We start from the raw sequence: 15138 nt of genomic DNA, 5'->3' as shown, positions 1-15138 counted from the left end.
AACACTAAAAGGATGAGCAGATTTTGTGCCTGGAAATGTGCCATGTTTCTGGAACACATTTGATTTGATCCATGTTTTAAAAAGGATGCTATAATAAAAAGGCTGCATTAATTTTTTTAAAAAAAGGTGTAGCAGCACAGAAAAATGGTAGACTATTGGGAAAAAATTTAAATTTGCTTTAAATTTGCAAACATGAACTATAATAGGTCAGGAATAGAGAGCTTTCTTCACAAATCAGTAGTTCCTTATTTTGAACAAGGAGCAACAGAGGCCTACATAACAAGCAGTGTCAGAAACTCAGATATATGAGCTAACGGCCAAATGGTTCCTTAAGCTAGGCTTATAGTTGCCAAAACGGAACACCTAGCTGCCATTTAGGGGCTAGATGCCTTGAAAGTTGCATTTTTCAATATGGCTTTTTGGTTCCTGAAATTAATTCTGATTGTGCAGATAAAATATAATGGAGAGAATACTACATGATGTGTTGCTAGTGTGTGAAAACAGTCCAGATCCAAGGTTCCCCAGGCATGCATCCTCACTTGGTTGCAAAGTGGCAGATAGTCAGGTGTAAAATACGCCTGGCCTATTTTGAATGCTGGTAACAAGACTTGCAGAGACGCGGGTGGCGCTGTGGGTTAAACCACTGAGCCTAGGACTTGCCAATCAGAAGGTCAGCGATTCGGATCCCCACGATGGGGTGAGCTCCCGTTGCTCGGTCCCTGCTCCTGCCAACCTAGCAGTTCGAAACCACATCAAAGTGCAAGTAGATAAATAGGTACCGCTCCGGCGAGAAGGTAAACGGCATTTCCGTGTGCTGCTCTAGTTCGCCAGAAGCGGCTTAGTCATGCTGGCCACATGACCCGGAAGCTGTACGCTGGCTCCCTCGGCCAGTAAAGCGAGATGAGCGCCGCAACCCCAGAGTCGTCCGTGACTGGACCTAACGTTCAGGGGTCCCTTTACCTTTTAACAATACTTGCAGGATGAGGTCTTCAGCTAAACTTTTACTACACCCTTTTTGGGCCCAACTCCCTTTATATTGGTAGAATTTACTGTTTCTATAAATGCTATTTCAACAAAATCCAGCAACGTGCAAAAGTTAAGCAAATGCAGCATGTAGTCATGAAGCCTCGGTGTGAATTTTATGGAGTTCACCACCAATGCTATGCGTCACAGCTGCAGAAATAAGCTCAGCCTCAACTATGGCTATTAAGAGAATACTGGAAAAGTAGGAGAACCACCAGGATACGAAATAATATGTGCACTTAGGCCAAGTGCACAAGAGTCTACCTGATGGGAGTTGGCCACAGAAGCCTGTGTTTTATGTAGAAAGCCTCTAGGCTCTCACACACAAACCCAAAAAGACCAAATTTAACCCTCTCCAGTCATGATCTGGCAAACGTGAAGGGCAGAAGGGTACAGAGTGAGATGTGCTTCAGTAGCAGAAAGAAGGCAACTGAATGGCTGCCCACCCCACCCCACCAAAAATGTTTTAGCTGTTCTGCCCAAAAGTGTTCAGGTGTTCAAGATGAATTACAAGCAGTACTTAACAAGACTTCTGCATTTCTAACTGTTGCCCCCCCCCTGATTTTTCATACAAAACTTGTTGCTGCTGCTGGGGGGGGGGATCTCTTGCTGTTTGTTTTCTCAAAAGCAGGCTCATATAGGACATTATCCCCTGTGTAGAAAGTGCTTCTTTTGCCTTTATGCCGGATTTGGAGAGGGTTTAAGCGCTTGCAACATCAGGCAAACGCAGTTTGTCTATGTTGCATAATGCATCATTTTTTATTTGGTTCAGAATGCTTTCCTGTGGTTTTGGGGAAATGAGGGAGAGGATGAAAGCAAGGCAAGGGATAATCGAGGCAATACTCCTGTGCTGATATATGCCACCAGTTTTAATTCAGGTGATCTTTTATGGCTGTTACTTTGGGACACTTTTGTCTGATGCATGAAGAGCTCCAGTACTACTTCTTAAACCTGGACTGAGAATTTGCATGTTTGATTCTATTTTAACTCTGGGGCAACAGCTTTATATATACCAATTAGTGTTACACCTCAGAGCTTCATGGCAGTGTGCTATTTAACCTACTTTCTCTGTTTTCATGTACGGCAGAGAGGCCTGTTCCATCACGCCACTTAAAATAGCATTCTGGAGTTTTCCTGCAAATCAATGAAGTTTAATGACCATCTTGTTCTCCCTTCCCCCACCAAAACAAAGACTTTATCGCCAAAAAAGAAGTAGGAGAAGGTCCCTGAAGTGAAAATATGGTGCAGGTCAGGGGGCCTGAATTCATTTGAGTACAGTGGTACCTCGCAAGACGAATGCCTCGTAAGACGAAAAACTCGCAAGACGAAAGAGTTTTTCATTTTTTGAGTTGCTTCGCAAGACGGATTTCCCTATGGGCTTGCTTCGCAAGACGAAAACGTCTTGCAAGTTTGTTTCCTTTGTCTTGCAAGTTTGTTTCCTTTTTCTTGAAACTGTGCATTCAGGGGGTGCAGTTGCGACTTGACTTCGAGGAGCAACTCATAGCACGCGGTGTGGTAGCCTTTTTTGAGGTTTTTGAAGACTTTGGTGATTTTTGAAGCTTTTCCAAAATCCGTGCTTCGCAAGACGAAAAAACTCGCAGAACGAATTAATTTTGTCTTGCGAGGTACCACTGTATTCAGACAGAGGTTTCTCTCCTTAGGACAGGTTACAGAGATGTGAGGCAAGGTTTGTTTGTTTTTTAAAGGTTTAGTATTAAAACAGGAATAAGTTCCTGAAAAACCATATGTGTTGTAGTTAGACAGCACCACCCACAGCAACCCCATAACTGCTCCTATCTGTAATGCACTGCGGGTGAATACAGGGCCAATACTGGCTGATCACCATAGAAGTTATATGCTATGCAAGGGTCCGATGTGCTGAAAGTGCATATGATCCGTCCAGAGTGCTATCAACAAAACTGTTGCAGTAGGATGTTAAAACTCCTTACAATGGGAAAACAGTAGCTAAGAGTTGGGCAAGTTCCTCTTGATGTCAGTTTTGTATAAATAATAGTAGTAAGGTAAAGGTAAAGGTACCCCTGCCCGTACGGGCCAGTCTTGACAGACTCTAGGGTTGTGCGCTCATCTCACTCAAGAGGCCGGGAGCCAGCGCTGTCCGCAGACACCTCCGGATCACGTGGCCAGCGTGACAAGCTGCATCTGGCGAGCCAGCACAGCACACGGAACGCCGTTTACCTTCCCGCTAGTAAGCGGTCCCTATTTATCTAATTGTACCCGGGGGTGTTTTTGAACTGCTAGGTTGGCAGGCGCTGGGACCGAACGACGGGAGCGCACCCCGCCGCGGGGATTCGAACCGCCGACCATGCGATCGCCAAGTCCTAGGCACTAAGGTTTTACCCACAGCGCCACCCGCGTCCCGTTAATAGTAGTAGTAGTAGTAATTATTATTACTATTATTATTATTTATACCCCACCCATCTGGCTGGGTTTCCCCAGCCACTCTGGGCGGCTCCCAACAGAATATTAAGAACACAATAAAACATCAGACATTAGAAACTACCCATCTTTAACAGTTCATACATACTCCTACTTATTTCAATCACAACACACACAAAAACGGTGTCCCTGCAAATCTGGATTAGTAATATAGCTGAATACCTCAATTTCAGTAATAATCATCATAATTTTATTATTTTTACCCCTCCCATCTGACTGGGTTGCCCAAGCCACTCTGGGCAGCTTCCAACAAATCTAAAACCATAATAAAACAACAAACATTAAAAACTTCTCTATCCAGGAAACAGTAATAGTGAAATAAAGAATTATTCGGCTTAATACCGCACACAACCAGTAAATCTCAGTTCCTTTTCCATTTCTAAATCCCGTTGCCTTTAAACTAAGTAAAGTTATCCCATAACTGTCTGCCATAAACACCAGGGATTGAATCCAATGGTGCCTTTAGGGGGTGAAACCGTACATTAAAGTCTCACTTAGAGAAAGGTTGCTTGTACATTTATATGAAGGCAAGTTTATTTGTTCAAAACTTTTAACTAGCTACAACTGCACTGAAATTGGGGGGGGGGGAAACTGTTTTCTAGACGGATGGGTATCATAATGCTGTTCTCAAGATACATAATACACACACTTTTTGGCAAGGCAGACTTTAATCCTCAAGTAAAAACCAAAGAGCAGCTGTAAGAAAATAATATGATGCCTGGTTTGACTGCATCCAAAAGTGAGCACATCTATACAATGATGCCAGAACTCATTTTAAGTAGACGTCATGTTCTACATAAAGCAGCATATAGTTTAATAATAATAACTGGAACACACCCACAGCCCTTTCACAATCTTAAAACGCCAACTATCTTCAGCTGACTGGGCTCTACATCTCTGCTTCTACTGGTCAAGAAGCAGTGCAAGATTATTTTGAGCTATATTTACATTTTTATCTTACGTCTGCAGAATAGCGTGCAATATGAATTCAAATAAATATCGAGCAAGACAACTCAGAATCTCAGTTATCTTCAGTATGAGTACAGATTGTTGCCATTAAAAATGAAAAAAAAAAAAATGTTACGTTATATTTAAATGCGGTGTGGGCATATGGAGAGCTGGGGGAAAGAGGTAGAATGTACTGCATGTCATACATATTATTCAAAAGGGGGAAATCATATCAAAAGATATACCTGCTTATTGCAGAACTGCAAGTTTTGACTTTTCCATGGTACAACTTAATGTGTTATAGAAATCCAGCGTAACTGGAATCCACAGCAGCTGCAGGCCATTTACATATCTACAAATCCCACACATGATCACAGTAGGAGAGCTCTAAGGAGCACTCCAAACTTTACAATTCAAGAATAATTCTACAAATAACAATGCAATTTGAAGGCAATACTGCCTGATATTAGTCCCTCAAATCAAATTTCAGGAATTAATTCACAATCAAAGGCAATACACCCACCCACACCCTGGAACACCCACAGAACAATGCCAGACATGTTTATTTCCTGGAAAACATGCAGAGGATTGTAAGTCAAAGTCATATATAGTTGTGCCATTTTTTACTTTCCCAATATCCTTCACAAATTAGCACAAAAAGCAACAAATTAAAATAGTGCACTAGTCAGGAAACCCTTGCATTAAGGGAAAGTTGCATTAGGTAGTAGCTGTTTAGCCTACAGACTGGTTAGGCTGCCTGTTTATCTTATACAGCTTCACAAGAATACATTATTTGCAGATAACATATTTTTTATCACAGGGAAACACGACATTATTTGCATACGTTTGTGGAACTGCTTTAAAAGTCATCAATCACAAATTTTCAAGACAGCTGTTAAGCAGAAGGGATACTCATAACAGACTGCCACTTTCAAACAAACTTTATAACCACCTGCATTTTGATTCAGCATGAGTCAGTAATGTGTCAGGTAGAAATCACAGACTGAGCTATGGCTAAGTTTAAATAACGAATGAAAGACTATCTATAGCAATCTTTCCCAGTGTGAGACAGCTGACCTATTGGAGAGGAAACTTGGTGAGGAATTTTGGGAAGAATTACTGCTGTCAGACTTCCTCACAAGACATTACTGACTGAAGGTGCTTGGTCTGACAGCAAGAATATGAAGACAGAAGAAGCGCTGGAATACACAAATAAATACAATGCCCCACCACACCAAAGTAAAAATTGAAACACTAGTCTTTTCCCCCTCAGCGAGTAGAACAGATTGTAAAAGGGTTACTTCCCTTCCCAACCACTTAGGAACATAGGAAGCTGTCCTGTACAGATTCAAGCCATTGGTCCACCTAGGTCAGGAGCAGGAAGGTGGGTGAGGGGATGTTGCTGAACTACAACTCTCATCAGCCCTAGCAACAATGGCAAATGGCAAGGGATGATGGGAGTTGTATTTCAGCAATATCTGGAGGGCTAAAGGCTCTCCACACCTGGTCTACATCAGTCAGGAGCCCCTCCCAGCAGTACCAGAAGATACTGGGAGTTGAACCTGCAATCTTCTGTGTGCAAAGCAGTTGTGCTGAGGCCATGGAAATTCCAAAAAGAGTGAACCACCAAAAAAAAAAGTTAGAAAATCATTCCCTAACTTCCTATTCTGTAAAGCAACTGTTTTATTTACCTCTCCTTCCAGGATTTATGTTGGGGGGGGCAGGACACCCACCTGTCATCCTCCTCTGTCTGGCTCTGTCTAGCACATTCGGAATGAAACGTCTCAACAGCAGTTGTTTTAAAATTTCTTCCGACCCCAAGCACTCAGAAAAACCCGCCAACATCTTTCTACGGTTCCTACTTTTGGATAAGTATTTTATTCACTTATTTACTTGATTTAGCGGGGCGCCGGCTGTGCCCATGTTCCTTATGTGCCACCCACTTTTCTGCTCTGTTCCTCAGCCATCATTCCCACCCCACCCCCACTGCCCATTTGACCAGCCTCTCCTCCTCCTGTCCTTGCCTGTGTCCTGCAAAACTTTCTTTTTTTGCATCTTCAGCCTCCTCCCTTCGTGCTCTTTCCAATCCACCTCCCGTCCTCTTTTAGATATCCCCACACACCCCAAACACACACACACACACACACATATCCCTGTTTGTCCCAGGCGCCTGTTTTCCTGGACTCCCTTTTAAGTGAGCCCAGGTAAGCCTTTCCCATGCCCAGAAAGACAGGAAAATCTTCCATGAAAACGATTTTTGGAAAAATAAAAAAGCCACGTGCGCCCCAAACTCCCTCCCTCCTTCGCCCCCTCCCCCCCCACCAGCATCCTCCCCCCCCCCGTTTATCTGGCCGTTGACCTGCGCCCCTCCCCCCCTCGCGCCCCCTCCCCTCACAGCCTTGACCTTCCCTCTCCCCTCAACTCACGTTCTCCCACCAGCAGGATCCTCACGTCCTTCTTCATCGCCCCGCTCCTCTCTCTCTCTCCCGCCGGGCCCTCGCAAGCCGGGGGCCCCGCTCACATGAGGGCGAAGGGAGGGAAAGGGAAAGGCGGAGAGCCCCGCGGCCTGCCGAAACCTCCCGCCCTCTCTCGCCTCAGCGAGCAACCGGCTCCTCGTCGACTCCGCCGCCCCGCTCGCAACCTTCCCCCCCTCCGCGGCCCATAGAGATGGGGAGGGGCGCCGGCGGCCAGGCTAGAGTGACTGGGCGGAGGGGAGGAAAAGGGGGCCGAGCTTCCGGTGGCCGCCATTGGAGGCCGCCGCAATGCCTCGGCCGAGGGCCGTGAGGGAGCGTCGCCGCTCTAGCCATGCCGAGCTCTATGGTGAAAGGCCTTGTGCAGTATGTTGCCGTCGGGCGCCTTCAAGTCTTATGAGCCTAGAGCGGCAGTACCCCGCTTCGTTTTCGCGACGGGAGTGGGAATGAATTCAGCGCGGGAAGCTGCACCCAAAGGGTTACGGGCGCGAGGGGATTAGAGGGGCACTTCCGGTTGTCAGTTGAACGAGAGAGGTAACCCGTGCGAAGAAATAGGAAGGGGCGCCATTGAGATTTGGATGTGGAACGGCTCCCCAGTCTGAAATATTCTTCTTACAGAGAAACACAAAGGCTGAATTAAGAGGGTCACTAACACACACCATCCTCCAGTTTTCCAATGCTTTTTTTCTAAAAATGTTTAGGGGTACTCTCATTTTGACTCAAGAAAATCACCATTTTACATTTCAAATTGGGGAAAATAAATACAGTAAATGGACAAAAGTACAAAGTTTCACAAAATGTTTAGGGGTATGCGTACCCCCGCGTCCACCCAGAAAAAAGCACTGCAGTTTTCTATCCATTCATTCCCTGTGTGCTGTTAGCTTGGAAGTGTGCTGTCTCAGAATCACAAAACTGTAAAATTCGAAAGGGACCACGAGGGTCATCTAGTCCAACCCTCTGCAATGCAAGAACCTTTTCGGCCAACGTCAGGCTAGAACCCACAACCCTGGGAGAGACAGAGAGACAACATGAAATACAGGACAAAACTGTCAATACAGGATGTAGCATTTTAAATTGAAATAAGGGACAACTCTGTACTGTATTATACAGGACATGTGGCAGCCCTACTTCTGACCAACGTCGGGGCTTGAACCCATAACCCAGAGATAAGAGTCTCATGCTCTACCTAATGGGCTGTGCTTCAGCCCTGTTGTGTTCAATATGATGCACTTTGGTTGTTTCCCAATGCAGTCTCCACAACAGTTATGTGTTGGGTTGGAATAAATGACAGACGAGTAGCAGGTGTCATCTGGGAGGCATCCTCTCGAGCATGTCTCGAGGAGTCTCTTTTATTGAATATTACAGCATTGCCACATATGTGCTTATTGCTGATTGGTCAACACAAATACAATACAAGGGTTGCATATAGGCATTAATCATCAATAGACCAAAGGCTGGGAAAGGGAACACAGAATTGGACAGGCGTGAAAACCTCCTTGTTAAACTATTACTAGTGGTTAATATGGCAAGACTTAAACAATTACTCGGTGATTAATATACAGCATTCATTTGTAAATGTGGTCAACCAAGCACTAAGAACAGGTCAGACTAAGAACGAGTCAGAATGCAATGTTTTCTGATGTGCAGAAACAAAACTTTCCTTCAGTTATGGCCAAACTTGGCCCTCCAGCTGTTTTGGGACTACAATTCCCATCATCCCTGACCACTGGTCCTGTTAGCTAGGGATGATGGGAGTTGTAGTCCCAAAACAGCTGGAGGGCCAAGTTTGGCCATCACTGCTTCACAACAAGTATTTGTATGGTTGTTTTAAGAGATACAGCACGGAGCAAAGCTGGTGGGGTGCCGTCATCCAAACAGAAATGGTTTATAGAAACAGCACAAGAGAAAGTCTTGTGTGCTAAAAAATAAAGCCATTTTATTAGAGAATTTTAGAAAGTTATTTTGGATGCCTCGTGTTTCACAATTTTATTGTAAAATTCTACAAAACAGCCAGCGAACATAAAAAAGCAGAACGATATTATATAAAAGAACCCCAAACATTAATATACCTTCATTTATTCTTGACCCACATTCTAGACTTTATCATCTCTACAAAGTGTGTCTGAACCCTGCAAAGTTCTTACTATCCTCCTGCATATGTAAACTATAAAAAAGTGAACATAAGATTGCAAAGGAGGTCAGCCTCAATAATTTTGTTAAATTGGCTTTATGTTTATCATTTGTAGAGCTACGACTCTTGGAATTATAAAGTAAAAAGCAGCATCAAAAGATATATTCTAAAAACCTCCAAGAGGTCAAACAAAGTTGCTTTGGCATTTCGCTTTTCTTGATAAATCTCAGGACTTTTAGAAGACACCTGAAGGTAGCCCTGTATAGGGAAGTTTTTAATGTTTGACATTTTATCTTGTTTTTAATATACTTTTGGGAGCCACCCATAGTGGTTGGCTGGTGCAATCCAGTCAAATGGATGGCTAATAATAATAATAATAATAATAATAATAATAATGCAGTCTTTTCCAACCTGATGCCCTCCAGATGTTTTGGACTACAACGCCCATCAGCACCATATGGAGAGCAATAAGTTGGTGTAGTTTGCTTTAGGCACTGACCATTAGACCCCTAATTCCTTGTGCTATTTGATCAGCTCCCTAGCATAACTTTTGTGCAGACCAGAGGTGAGGAACCTGTGGCCCTCCGAAGATTGTCGGATGACAATTCCCACCATCCCTTACTGTATGGCATGCTGGCTGGGGCTGCTGGGAGTTGGAGGAGAACCAGTAGTGTAGGTAGCTGGGGGGGGGCAGTCCACACTGGTTGGGGGGGGGGCGTTGGGCATCATGGGTGTCTATAGGGCGGCACGGGAGTCTTTTGTGTGGCATGGTGACCACCATGCCTTGGGGGCTTGCGGTTCCTTGTTTTTTTGAGTGCTGTAGGGTGGTGGAGTTCAATAACTTTAGCCCCTCCCAGAAGAGAAGAAGAATCATAGAATCATAGAGTTGGAAGAGACCACAAGGGCCATCGAGTCCAACCCCCTGCCAAGCAGGAAACACCATCAGAGCACTCCTGACATATGGTTGTCAAGCCTCTGCTTAAAGACCTCCAAAGAAGGAGACTCCACCACACTCCTTGGCAGCAAATTCCACGGTCGAACAGCTCTTACTGTCAGGAAGTTCTTCCTAATGTTTAGGTGGAATCTTTTTTCTTGTAGTTTGGAACCATTGCTCCGTGTCCGCTTCTCTGGAGCAGCAGAAAACAACCTTTCTCCCTCCTCTATGTGACATCCTTTTATATATTTGAACATGGCTATCATATCACCCCTTAACCTCCTCTTCTCCAGGCTAAATATGCCCAGCTCCCTTAGCCGTTCCTCATAAGGCATCGCTTCCAGGCCTTTGACCATTTTGGTTGCCCTCCTCTGGACACGTTCTAGTTTGTCAGTGTCCTTCTTGAACTGTGGTGCCCAGAACTGGACACAGTACTCCAGGTGAGGTCTGACCAGAGCAGAATACAGTGGCACTATTACTTCCCTTGATCTAGATGCAATACTCCTATTGATGCAGCCCAGAATTGCATTGGCTTTTTTAGCTGCCGCGTCACACTGTTGGCTCATGTCAAGTTTGTGGTCAACCAAGACTCCTAGATCCTTTTCACATGTACTGCTCTCAAGCCAGGTGTCACCCATCTTGTATTTGTGCCTCTCATTTTTTTTGCCCAAGTGCAATACTTTACATTTCTCCCTATTAAAATTCATCTTGTTTGTTTTGGCCCAGTTCTCTAATCTGTCAAGGTCGTTTTGAAGTGTGATCCTGTCCTCTGAGGTGTTAGCCACCCCTCCCAGTTTGGTGTCATCTGCAAATTTGATCAGGATGCCCTTGAGTCCATCATCCAAGTTGTTGATAAAGATGTTGAATAAGACCGGGCCCAGGACAGAACCCTGTGGCACCCCACTAGTCACTCTTCTCCAGGATGAAGAGGAACCATTGATGAGCACCCTTTGGGTTCGGTCAGTCAGCCAGTTACAAATCCACTGAGTGGTAGCATAGTCAAGACCGCATTTTACCAGCTTCTTTACAAGAATATCATGGGGCACCTTGTCAAATGCCTTGCTGAAAGAAGAGTTTGGGTTTGATATCCCGCTTTATCACTACCCGAAGGAGTCTCAAAGCGGCTAACAATCTCCTTTCCCTTCCTCCCCCACAACAAACACTCTGTGAGGTGAGTGGGGCTGAGAGACTTCAGAGAAGTGTGACTAGCCCAAGGTCACCCAGCAGCTGCATGTGGAGGAGCGGAGACACGAACCCGGTTCCCCAGATTACGAGTCCACCGCTCTTAACCACTACACCACACTGGCTCTCCCAGGTGCCAGCGGGGGTTGCTACACAGCTGAGAACGTCTGGAGAGCCACAAGTTAACAGACTATGCAGAACTGGACAAACTAACTGGGAAAATTAGATATCAACGAGATCACAAGTTCATAGAGGACTGGGAAAAATTTTCGGAGTATTTGAAGAGTGTATGTGATGAGCAAACAACGCTAGTAGGTTTTAAAGAAGCTTTGTGAAAGAATAAGGAATATTGCAAGAATGTAATTATGTTTATAAAGGTATCTTAAAAGGCGATACTAAATTTGGGGAATGCGTAGATAAAAATTTAAACACGGATGATTGTCAGAGAAGCTGAGGGAAGTCCAAAAGATGAAATATGTTATTGGGGAAATTGTTTGATTGGCGATATTTGTGAAAAAAGTAATAAAATAAAAATTATTCCAAAAAAAAATAAAGAGAGAGAGAACGTCTGGAGGGCCACATGTTCCCCTAAAAAAGGTAAAGGTAAAGGACCCCTGACAGTTATGTCGAGTCGCAGACGACTCTGGGGTTGCAGCAGCTCGTCTCGCTTTATAGGCCTAGGGAGCCAGTGTTTGTCCACAGACAGTTTTTCCAGGTCATGTGGCCAGCATGACTAAGCTGCTTCTAGCGCAATGGAACACCAAAACCAGAACAGTGCACAGAAAGACCGTTTACCTTACCGCTGGAGAGGTACTGTACCTATTTATCTACTTGCACTTTTGGCGTGCTTTCAAACTGCTAGGTTGGCAGGAGCAGGGACTGAGCAATGGGAGCTCACCCCGTCCTGGGGACTACGAACCGCCAACCTGATCGGCAAGCTCAAGAGGCTCAATGGTTTAGACCACAGCGCCACCTGTGTCTGCACCCTGGTGTAAATAAAGGCTCCTCTCTAACTGGGGAAGGAAATGGAGCACAGTACAGTGGTACCTCGCAAGACGAATGCCTCGCAAGACGAAAAACGCGCAAGACGAAAGAGTTTTCCGTTTTTTGAGTCGTTCCGCAAGACGAATTTCCCTATGGGCTTGCTTCGCAAGACGAAACGTCTTGCGAGTTCTTGCGAGTTTGTTTCCTTTTTCTTAAAGCCGCTAAGCCGTTAATAGCCGCTAAGCCGCTAATAGCCGCTAAGCCGCTAATAGCCGTGCTTCGCAAGACGAAAAAACCACAAGACGAAGAGACTCGCGGAACGGATTAATTTCGTCTTGCGAGGCACCACTGTAGTTATGATCATTTTGGATTCCTGGCCCTTGTGGAAAGGAGACCTTTGTACCACGTGACATGAAACAATGGAAGCTGATTCACATAAAAATAAACACTTGCCTTCTTCCTAAGCAACAGCTGGTCTGCAGCTGGTATTTTCTGCTGCAGCTGTATCAGTCACTGGATTACAAGCTGGCTCCCAGCACCAGAAAGTTTTTTTGTGTGTTTTTTAGGAGGGGGAAATGGGTGAACAAACCTTGTTCATGCTAAACTAATTTGTTACATTTGAACAGAAGAGAGAAGACAACCTTCTGACTTCTTTTCAGTAAATTGGTGAACTTCCAGTGTGGGGGGGGCGGGTTGTTATCAGCTACTGGAAATTGAAGATTTGTGTAACTATAAACACTGGTCAAGCATCTGAACATGTTCTAAACTGCAAAATATGGCTTAAAAAGAGACATGCAATATTTTTCTGCCTGCATTATTTAGCATGAATGATAAATCTGCTTTGCCAGATATGAAACTGCTGCTAGGAACAAGATTAATATAGGCAATTTAGTACTACTTGAAAAGCACTCATGTGCTAGGCTGGGCATTCTGTTCAAAGAGCATGCGATAACATTCCAAACCTGAAGCTCTTTCTACAGCCATAATTCTGTAGCCTCCATCCAGTGACAATGTACAGTACAGTGGTACCTTGTTTCCCAAACGGCTTAGTTGACGAACAAATTGGCTCCCGAATGCCACAAATCTGGAAGTGTTCTGGTTTGTGAACATTTTTCAGAAGCCAAACATCCATTTCGACCGTCGGAATTGTTTCCGGTCCAATTAGCCAATCAGAAGCCGCGCCTTGGTTGGGGAACGTTTTGGAAGTCGAACAGACTTCCAGACTGGATTGAGTTTGAGAACCAAGGTACCACTGTATTGGCACACTAGAGTCAAACTGGCTTAGTAAGTACAGTGGTACCTTGGGTTACATAAGCTTCAGGTTACATACGCTTCAGGTTACAAACTCCGCTAACCCAGAAATATTACCTCGGGTTAAGAACTTTGCTTCAGGATGAGAACAGAAATCGTGCTCCAGCGGTGTGGCAGCTGCAGGAGGCCCCATTAGCTAAAGTGGTGCTTCAGGTTAAGTATGGACCTCCAGAACGAATTAAGTACTTAACCTGAGGTATCACTGTAAATTAATTTCCTCTCAGAGGGGAAGGGGGGGAGCAATTCACACATCAAAAAGGGAAGCATGCTAACCAAACTACAATTCTCAGGAATCTCCAGGGCAAATCAGCATAAAGACGGTATGTATTTATAGTTCTGGTATAAGGTAATAAAAAGTAAAGGAGCCCTGGACACTTACGTCCAGTCAAAGGCGACTATGGGGTTGCAGCACTCATCTTGCTTTCAGGCTGAGGGAGCAGGCGTTAGTCCACAGAAGCTTTCCGGTCATGTGGCCAGTATGACTAAACCGCTTCTGGTTAATTCCTTTTGATATCTTTTATAGTTAAGAAGCCACCTATATCTGTACCATAGATCCAAAAAGCCGGGTAGACAGGGTTTACCACATGGATTTCAAACTGATGTAAAAGGGTTACCTTACCAGTGAGAGAATAAAAAGATAAGCGATTGCTTGGAATGTCCAGGAGAACGCCAACCTGCAGAGGTTTCTCTTCACTAATTGGAGTTTCTTCATTTCTGTGCCATGCTGAGAGAAATTTACTTGACCATTCTATGCACCAGGACACCTCACTTCTCCCTAGCTTGTCACTCCTACCAATGTCCTCACTGGCGACACCAATAGCCCATCCTATGCTGTTTCTGGTGCTAACTTCCCAGTAGTGACACCCTTCAGAGAAACTCTGGGAGCCCAACACCTGGCTGATGCGGAATCTCTTCGGACAATATTCATAGTCAGAGTCCCCAGAGGTCACAGAGACTGTCCTTTTATTTTCTGTGAATTGAAGCACGTTGCTGGCCCTCTTGGGATCAAAAGTCACATAGGATGCCCCTATAATAAGCAAAATCATTTAAATTAAACAAGATAAACGTGCTGGATCAAGAGAATTTCTTTAACAGGCAAGGACCGCCTCTTTCAATATGAACCTACCCGGACTCTGAGATCATCTTCTGAGGCCCTTCTTCATGTGCCTCCTACACAAGAGGTCAGGAGGGTGGCAATAGGAGAACGGGGCCTTCTCTGCAGTGGCTCCCCGTTTGTGGAAATCTCTCCCCAGGGAAGTTCGCCTGGCGCCTTCATTATACACCTTTAGGTGCCAGGCAAAAACGTTTCTTTTTAACCAGGCCTTTGGCTGATCTGATTTACATCCCATGCCCTTTTGAAATGTGTTTTTTTGTAAGGGGGGGGGCTATTGGGTTGTTGTTTTTATATTTATGTATTCTGTGGTTTTGTATCTTGATTTTATCCTGTGAACCGGCCTGAGACCCCTGGATATAGGGTGGTATATAAATTCAATTAATCAATCAATGCTCATTTTGTATAATGGCTATTTAATTAAAAATCCCAAAGTACATTGGTGGGGGTGGGGTGAGTACTGTATATGACAAATATTTCTCTGTGGCTAGGAAATCATTTAGAACCAGATCCTATCTCACACAATCTGGAGAAGTTTACAAAACATCTTGCAGCTCAGTAAAACTAAATGTACCAATGAACAGGC

The 15138-nt window shown here is 44.6% G+C and overlaps 2 protein-coding genes across 6 annotated transcripts in view; both read right to left on the bottom strand.

Moving 5' to 3' along the window:
• The window catches only part of RHOT1 (ras homolog family member T1), a 51669-nt gene extending 44511 nt beyond the window's left edge, over nt 1-7158 (bottom strand). The window contains exon 1 of one of the 4 annotated variants that reach the window (XM_079965435.1): nt 6855-7158. In XM_079965435.1, the coding sequence (XP_079821561.1) occupies nt 6855-6891 (37 nt within the window). In that variant the 5' untranslated portion in view covers nt 6892-7158. The remainder of the gene's footprint in view (nt 1-6854) is intronic. The other 3 variants (XM_079965437.1, XM_079965436.1, XM_079965438.1) reach the window with 3 other exon arrangements.
• The window catches only part of RNF135 (ring finger protein 135), a gene marked incomplete at its 5' end in the record, with an annotated part of 230923 nt that overhangs the window by 207827 nt on the left and 7958 nt on the right, over nt 1-15138 (bottom strand). Inside the window, 2 exons of one of the 2 annotated variants that reach the window (XM_079965512.1) lie at nt 8817-9577; nt 13854-14468. In XM_079965512.1, coding sequence (XP_079821638.1) covers nt 13939-14468 — 530 coding nt within the window. In that variant the 3' untranslated portion in view covers nt 8817-9577; nt 13854-13938. Of the gene's footprint in view, nt 1-8816; nt 9578-13440; nt 14469-15138 lie in introns of those variants that run through there. The other variant, XM_079965513.1, reaches the window with a different exon arrangement.

The sequence above is a fragment of the Podarcis cretensis genome, assembly GCF_951804945.1.
Source record: "Podarcis cretensis genome assembly, chromosome: 2".
Classification (NCBI taxonomy): domain Eukaryota; kingdom Metazoa; phylum Chordata; class Lepidosauria; order Squamata; family Lacertidae; genus Podarcis; species Podarcis cretensis.
Note: the sequence above shows the minus strand (reverse complement) of the source record. Positions and strands in the feature narration are given on the sequence as shown.